At 40.7% G+C, this 9114-nt stretch overlaps 1 protein-coding gene across 1 annotated transcript; it reads right to left on the bottom strand.

Annotated features, from left to right (window-relative positions):
• Nucleotides 1–4811: 4811 nt before the first annotated feature.
• LOC127770862 (amino acid transporter AVT1I-like) lies at nucleotides 4812–7261 on the bottom strand. The gene is made up of 3 exons (XM_052296640.1): nucleotides 7225–7261; nucleotides 6503–7116; nucleotides 4812–5336 (listed from the first exon to the last, which is right to left on the bottom strand). The coding sequence occupies exons 1-3, from the start codon at nucleotides 7247–7249 to the stop codon at nucleotides 4812–4814; spliced, it is 1164 nt and encodes a 387-aa protein (XP_052152600.1). The 5' UTR covers nucleotides 7250–7261.
• Between the last annotated feature and the right edge of the window lie 1853 nt (nucleotides 7262–9114).

The following is a 9114-nucleotide window of genomic DNA, read 5'->3' as shown; positions in this document are numbered from 1 at the left end:
GTGAGGGAGGTTGTGCGTGACCAGGCCAGGCAGAGCATATGCCGATGTCAACGAGGCCCATAGATCCATGGGACGACAGTTCTGGTCCTTCTCCAGCCGGCCCGGCCCATGCACGTTGTCCTCGATCAACCGTCCCCGGCTATAATAAAGCGGCCTCGGCTACGGCGTGGTGTAAAAATCATGTCTACATGATGAACGCCACTTAGAGCAAGTCTAATAATACAGCCCACTACTAACTCCAATTCATTTATAACCAATCTAATAGCCAATTCATACAATAGTTGCTTACTATACTATTAATATATGGTCCCACCTGTCATACACATAGTGTGTCTTGGAGTTCGTGCTGCAGCTGGCTACAGATCTGTAGCCCGCTGCTCTTCTCTCTCATCGTTTATCTTATTAAAAAATGTTTATAGCTGGCTAATAGCCTGCTATTATACCTGCTCTCAGAGCAGGTATAATAGTGAGCTATAAGCCTACTATAAGATTATGTGGAGGAGAGAGGTAAACAAAAGAGAAGGGTGTTGGCTCTCATACAAAACCTGTAGGATCGAATCACAAGAACTAAGCCAACTAGAGGGGAGGTGAATGGTTGGTATACCCAAAAACCGAAAACTTTTAGCGGAAATAAAAGTTACCCTCGAAATCGATGGATCGCGGTCTGACCGAAATAGATTAGCCGGTCTGACCGAAGTGTAGCCGCCGGTCTAACCGGTGTTGATCTACCGGTCTAACCGCCGAGATCGCCTGTCGCCCGCTGTCGCCGCCGCCGGTCTGACCGCCCGTAAGCCACCGGTCTGACCGCCGAAACCCGGTAAACACAAATTGAAGAACTCTTAAAGTGGATGACGACTTTATTACTTCCCTCTGTGTTTACAAAGTGCACCAACAGCACTCCTTACAAAAATTTCGACTAAACTCGAAACCCTAACTCAAAACTCAACTCTATTGCTCTCAAAAGCGATACCGGGAAGCCTCACGCTCTCCCTCTATTTATACATGAGGTAGGCAGCCTAAAGCCACGAACCAAACTCATACTAGAAGTCCTAAACACCTTAGGAAACCCACTAGTACAAGAAAGAAACTTTACATAACCAAACGTACCAAATTTGGACTCCTTCCAAATTCGACTCCGCATTCCATACGTACACAATAACTCCATCGTATGCCATATGGAATCTCCATCAACCACGTGCATCAACTCTAGCCTTAGTATCCCGCATGATCTCTGACCACCACGGACGTCGTCTTATCCCCAAGCCGACTCCCGGTCCATCACCGCAAATACTCTCCCAAGACATCGAGTCACCTACACATGGAACAAACAAAGAAACCATATTCTGAGACCAAGCTATCTCCAACTTGACTCATTAGCAGCAAACAATAGTATTACATACGTATAGTATCCATCTAGAAGTCATAATCATGGAATAAACTCGGATATCCAAATAAACAACCCGAAACCGAAACCGACACAGTGTCGGCCGGTCAGACCGCGAGCTGCGCCGGTCTGACCGCGCATTACACGCCGGTCTGACCGGCAGCACAAGCCCGGTCTGACCGGTCCACATATAATCACAGCAGTTCCTGTATATTCACCTGTGAAATCCAATCATCTCCAAAACCACTTCGTGAATAAATTCCAAATAACAAAACCAATAATCTCCAATGCCCAATTGTTCATCACAGAATAATAATCAAAAACACCTTTGATTTTATAAAACCTAGCTTAACACAAGCTCTAAGACAAATACATTAAATGTATAAGTGAGAGATAAAGATAGAAGAAAAAAAATTATAGCTAACTGATTTTAGTATAAGATAATAGTAGAAAGTGAGCTATATTATTATCTTTGCTCTTATACAACAACGTGGATCAAATCTTCAGTGTTTTGTCACAACAACTCGTAAACAAAGTTACATTAAGAGTGCGTCCTCGTGAAAGCCACCAGCTAGCCCAGCGCTATATCCTGCCGATCACCGCGGTCTACTTGGCGACGGTGCCAGCGCAGCGGCGCGGGTCGACGGCGCCCCGAAGATGCGGAGGTAGCAGGCACAATATGCACGCGCACCCACGCGCTGAGCATCTACCCAACCAGCGCCATGAGAGCAAGTTCAATAGTACTATTAATGTATGCTTCAATTAAACTTATTAATGGTACTATTAATGGTGTAGTATACTCCCTCATCGTAAAGGAAGTCGTTTAGGATAATGTTTAAGTCAAACATCGGGAATATAAATCATGAATAACTCTTAAGTTGTTGAGTTTAAAAATATAAAAATAATATGAATAGATTTGTCTTGAAAAATACTTTCATAAAAGTTACATATATCACTTTTCAATAAATATTTTTATAGAAATAAGAAGTTAAAGTTGTGTTTTGGAGACCATGTTGCTGCCCAAAACGACTTCCTTTACGAGTACGGAGAGAGTATACTTAAATTTATCTATAGTCAATCTAATAGCTTATTCACACAATATATGGTCCCACCTCTCATATACACACGACATATTGAAGTCTGTGCTGTAGTTGGCTACAAATCTATAGCTCACTTTCCTTCTCTCTCTTCTCTTCTCTTCTCTTCTCTCCATGACTTTTGAAAGCTCCTATTCACGCCTCCTAGTATATTTGTTTGTGGCAACTTGTTGACATGGACTCAACAATAAATAATCCCCCTTCTAGCAGCATGTCCACTATTCAGGTACGATCAAGTGTTCAACTCAGATCAGAAAAGAACAGTCCAGATACTGAAATCATATCATTTCAAACCTTCTTCACTGGATAAGAGAAAAAAAAACTGTGGATATATTGAAAGCATATCATTTCAAAATTCTTGCACCGAATGAGAGAGATCATCCATGGAGCCACATCTACCACACGCGCAAAGAACAGATGGATAATGGTACGTGATGCAGGACATCGGTGCTAGATCACTAGGGTTCAAACAAACATAATTTCTTGGTCACTTGGGGTCAAACATACATAGAAACAAGGCATCATTGCTGGCATGTTGCTATGAAAATACTCCAGAATGTTGCTGCTTGCATGTAGATGTAGTAGCCCACTTATCTACTGTCACCTTAATCGTAGTAGTAGGAGTTTCATCAGCGATAAAAAAGATGAATGAAAAGAAAAGGTGAAATCAGGTTTTCCCCAATTACATCTTATACATGTAAGAGCATGGTCACCTTGAAATTGTGAACAGAGTGCATATTTTTCAAGCCGCTATGACCACCGAACAGAGTCCTACTCTTAACATTTGGGACGATAAAATACTTTAACAATTATTGTACTAAAACTACGTTTTATTATCTTTGTTTTCTTTTTCTCCTTTCTCATAAAGTAAAAGTTATAAATGCTAGGGATCGATATTAAGTCGTTGTCATACGTAACAACGATATTTCTTTCTCTTCCGGCCCCCTCTTTTCCATGTTAGTAGACTTACCTGATAAACAAATCTAAGAGATTGCTATTGATTGTCATTGTACATGTCCTCAGATTCACTACTCTTTTATTGTGAGCATATTTCTGAACTTATGAAATGGTGTGTGTTTTAAATACTTTCTATATAAAATTTCTTTTAAAATCATTTTTAAAAAATTTACAATACTCAATACTTAATTAATTATGTACTAATGCCTAATATCATTCCTGCGTCCCTAACCAACTCAGATGCAGTCTTAGTTCTTTCATCACCGATATGTGGGACTTACCAAGCCTAACAAGTCCTTTCTTATCATTTGATAGTCCTTTCTTACTATTTAGCCACTGCCTAACTTAGACAGTTGGCAGCCTTAGTCAGCCCACTTGCATGCATGGACTATGGAAGGGTGGAGCCCAACAACCGTCAAGGAGAATATTTCTTGGAATGTTTCGTTTGGAGTGGTATATTCCATATTAATTTGGAGTAAATTTCATAAAATTGCATATATTTTGCATATTCTATCACAAAACTACAGATTTAAGAACTTATTTCACAAAACTACATATTTAGTGTCTACGTTTATCACAAAACTATAGGTACTTTACACAATACATCACAAAACTACAGATTTAAGAACTTGTTTCACAAAACTACAGATTTAATATCTTCATTTATCACAAAACTACAAGTTTAGTGTCTTCATTATCACAAAACTACAGATTTTTAGCATTTAAAACATGTAGTTTTGTGATAATGAAGACACTAAACATGTAGTTTTGTGATAAAAGAAGACACTAAATGTGTAGTTATGGGATAAACGAATACACTAAATCTATAGTTTTATGAAACAAGTTCTTAAATATATAGTTTTGTGATAGATTATACAAAGTACATGTAGTTTTGTGATAAAAGTAGACACTATATATATAGTTTTGTGAAACAAGCTCTTAAATTTGTAGTTTTGTGATAAATTGTGCAAAATACCTGTAGTTTTGTGAAATTTACTCATCAATTTATCTTATCAATCTGGTAAAAATAAATTAAACTCAACTTAAAAGAAACTTTGGTTTTTGTAATTGTAGAAGTCAAATTTAATATTTTATGTTTGTAAGGCGATATATCTCATACTAATCTATCTTACAAGTTATTTTTAAAATATAAAGTTATTTTTAAAATATAATAAACGAGGGATGTTCCCTTAAAAGACAAATCCATCTCCTTATAACTTATACTATTTTTCTTTCACAATAGAGTTACTGTTTTATATATACAAAACTTATAACAACGTTACCCTTGCAATCTATGCAGGCCACCACACTAATCGACGAAAAATCAATCCACACACTCCCATAACAATTTGGATCAAATCTTCGATGTATTATCACACCAACTCATGGATAATTTTCATCAGGGAATAGTAAGTCCCCGTGACAGCCACCAGCGAGCCCAGCACCAGTATCCCGCCGATCGCCACGGCCTCCACGCTGCTCATCGACGGCGCCCCGAAGATCCTGACGTAGCAGGCGCAGGGCAGCAGCATGCAGACGGCCACGTTGAGCATCGATCCCACCAGCGCCATGAGGTCCGCGAAGAACGGCAGCGCAAGCGCCACGGCCACCGTGCTGAGCACCAGCAGCGTCCTCACCGCCACGGAGACGGCGCGCGCTCCCTTGCCGGCGGCGCCGCGGATCCTCTCCTCGACGGCGGCAGCGATCGGCGTCACCACCAGTGCGTACTTGGTGACCGGGTTGAGCAGCGTCGTGTATATGGCGACCTTGGAGCTGAGCCTCGCCGACGGGAGGTTGAGCGTCACCTGGGACAGCACGCCGTCGCCGTACATGAGGTAGCCGAGCACCGCCATTGCACCGTAGTTGAGCGTGCACAGCAGGAAGCATATCACTAGCATCTGGTTGATATTTGATAATAATTAATTGATCAATAATCAATTGAAGAGTTGGTCAGTATATTGATCGACCATCAATTAATCCATTCTGATTATTCACCAGATTGTTTATAACTTGCTTTAAAAATATATGTTTTCTCAAAAACGTGATTTCTTCTACTACATTATTTCTCAGGATTATCTATTTGTCAAGAGATTTTTTTTCTTATCTATCAATCGCATTTTTAACACTAGCTAGATCAATATATATCAACAAACTCATCCTTATGTTCTTTCTCCTTGTGGTGAAGAAAATAATATTCTAACCTAAAAGTTTAAAAAATATTTTTTGGTATATCTTCTATATCCCTTCTATACCCCTTCCATTAGTTAGCCGTTAAATTTCTATCATAAAGTTCATTTTGCCCTTTGGTATCGAGAAAATATAAATTTATGAAATATATTGATGTAGTGTATAAATTTATTGTATGGGACTATTATATGTATGAGTTTATTTTGTGAGATATTATTTAATAAAAGTAATATTTTAAATTCGCCTCGCGAAGGGAAAACAAAAGTAATTTTTATCTATGACAATTTATTTTAGATAAAACAAAAAATAATATTTTTTATCATTGAAAACTGTATATATATATCATAGTTTGTTATAGTAGTACGCAAATTTTTATAAGATAAATCTTGTTATGCGAGATAAAAATTATTTTTGTTAAATAATATCTTACAAAATAAACTCATAAATATAATAGTCGCATACAATAAATTTATACACTCCATCAATATACTTCACAAATTTATTTTTTTATACCAAAGGGTAAAATGGAGTTTATGATATGAATTTAACGGTCAACTGACAGAAGGAGTATATAGGGGATTCAAACTAATATTTAGGGGTATGGAAGGAAATAAGCAAATCTCAGGAATATAGAAGGGATTAGACGAACTTTCAGGGGTACTAAGGGAAATTTCTCTTCATATAAACATAATAATGCACTAAATTGGTCCAGAAAATAATTTTTTAAAAAAGCAAAGCTAAAAGTTGCAGTGTTTTTTTTATATATAGTAGTGTGCAAGTTTAGTAAATGACCTTTGCAAATTGGTTGACTAACGGATAAGAAAAAATCACGACTGATAAATAGCATAGTGTTATGCGCATGCGTATACGGGTATACCTTTGGAAACTGAGACTTCCTCTTCATAGATGCGTAGAGCGTCGGGAACATGGGGTGTCCCCCGTAGCAGAAGATGTACAGCCCGAGAGCCGTCGGGAGCCCCGCGATCCGTAGCGGCGTCGTCGTCCCTCGTCCGGAGAATCCGACGCCGTCGACGGCCGCGGCCCACAGCACGCTGAGCACGATGACGACGGACGCGAACACGCCCGTGGCGGAGACGTACGCGAGCACGCCGAGGCTGCGCAGCCACGTCGTGGGCGCCACCACGAGCGCGACGAGCACGACGAACAGCCGCTTCCCGGCGAGGGACACCGTTCCCAGGGTGACTCTGGCTCCTGGGAAGAGCTTGTCGAGGTTGTCGCCCTCGAGGATGAGGAAGCCGGTGGCGACGAGGTAGAGCTCGACGTACGTGAAGGCGGACACGAGGAGGCGGCCCGTGCGGCCGAACGCGCGCTCGCCGATGTCCGGGTACGTCCGGATGGCGTCGTCGGCGTCCATGCAGCGGCAGAGGAGGATCCCGGTGTACCAGCAGGCGGCGGCCACGGCGGCGAGCAGCGCGAGGCTCACCCAGCCCCCCTCGGAGAGGGCGTAGGGCACGGTGAGCAAGCCAACCCCTGGTCGATCAGAGAATATATAGCGGCATGAGTGCGCACGGTAAATCAACGCAAGCAATTAAGCAAGACTGCAAGGTAGCTAGAAGATCTCGAGCAACATGTACGCACCGGACAGGGCATTGAGGCCATTCATGCAAGTTCGCGCGGTGCCGACCGGCATTGTGTTCCCGTTTAATAGTTAGTAAATAAATCTGGCAATATTAGTACAAGAGGCTTAGCATGGATTAATGCAGGGTCATCTTGGAGCAGTATATATAGGCAATAGCCAAGCCCCAAAACAGGCTGGAACTTGGAAGCATTTCTGCACTTCAGCGTCTCGCTTTTGCTGCATACAGCATACGTTGTTGGGTGCATCACCTATACCTACCTATGCGCAGCTATGCTAGCTAGTTGGTCACTATGAAAGATACAGTAGCTAAAGCTAGTTGGTCACTGTGAGAGAACTCCTATGTTACGTTTAACTTTAAAAAAACATGGTTATTGATAACTAAATCATGTTATCCTAACTGTAGATTGTATAATTTAATTTGTGTTGTCCTGAACCACCTAACGCTTGCTTGGTCCAGACTGCTTCTTATGTAACGAGATATGCCCTCCCACTGATCCTCCAGTGACTGCCCGGCGTGTCACAGTTGTATACTACACTTCTTCTAATATATTAATGTGTAAAGTTTTTACGTGTTCATGAAAAAAAACCCTTGCATACAATACAATCTCGAGAATGCTCTACCAATTGCACACCTAATGGATAATGAAATATTGGTTTTGCTTTAAATTTCCTAGCCACCCGTTTCACAGCCTTGTGACAATCCTCCTTTCCCTCCTCTCTCAAGCCTCAAGCAGGTCCTCGTGGTGGAGCGAACGATACTACTTGTTTTCATTGACAGGGTCAGGGCACGGTTGGAGGAGGAATCGGGGGGGGGGGGGGGGGGGGGGGGGATGGGGCTCCCCGTGCGCTAGTGGGGCCCTTGATATCGGTGTGCGTCAACCCAAAGTGATACAAAGTTTATACATATATATATAAAAGTATATACATATATATATATATATATACATATATATATATATATATATATACATATATATATATATATATATATATATATATATATATATATATATATATATATATATAAAGAGGAGAGATGAGAGACTAGAGGGGGCGAACTCACCGCGCAGGCTCGCCCCCGTGTGACCACCCACGCATTAGCACCCCTCAGCGCGGCACCCATGTACTATCTATCTAAGCATCTATACCATTGTACATGCTCCGATGAGCTCCACCAAAAGTTAGGGATGGGAACGGTGATGGATATTCCCAACCAATCCATCATTGTTCTCGTAGAAGTTGTGACGTTTATGATTCTAGACATAAATTTAAATTGTCTAATTCCTGTTAGTATCATATTGATGGTATTACTAAATAGTTGAATTGGAAAATATAGAGAATTCTCCAACGATTTCATCCCTACCATCCACTCTTACAAAAACAGTGCTCGATCAGTTGGGAATTTCTATCGCCATTTTCATTTGTCACATAGTTGAGAGTTCTCCTTTGTAATTTAATATATGGATGATTCAACATCACGTCCATTAATCTTTTAATTCCTGTCCCAAAAAAACTGTTAAGGACTTCTTAGAAAAAAATCGCAGTATTTTCTAAGGGAATTTTATTAATTGATCATGGAGAATATCTCTGTGAAACTCCTATGTTCAAAAAGAGCACTAAAGTCCCCTGTAGTGATGAGTGTGAATAAACATGGTTTTTTTTAAGAAACACATTATGAATCCAGTTGCTTTGGAACACACCACCTCTACGATTGAACCTCCGAAAGACTAGGTTGACATATCTGGAGACTAATGCAAAAGTCATCACGGACGCCTCGATGTCGACAGATATATCGGCTTGAAAGAATAATTAGCCATAAATATGGGTATCCATGTGACCATGTCAAGTTTAGAACTTAAACCTGATTAGGCTGGTTACAACTTAAGTTA

This window comes from Oryza glaberrima, chromosome 4 (assembly GCF_000147395.1).
Source record: "Oryza glaberrima chromosome 4, OglaRS2, whole genome shotgun sequence".
Taxonomy (NCBI): Eukaryota; Viridiplantae; Streptophyta; class Magnoliopsida; order Poales; family Poaceae; genus Oryza; species Oryza glaberrima.
Note: the sequence above shows the minus strand (reverse complement) of the source record. Positions and strands in the feature narration are given on the sequence as shown.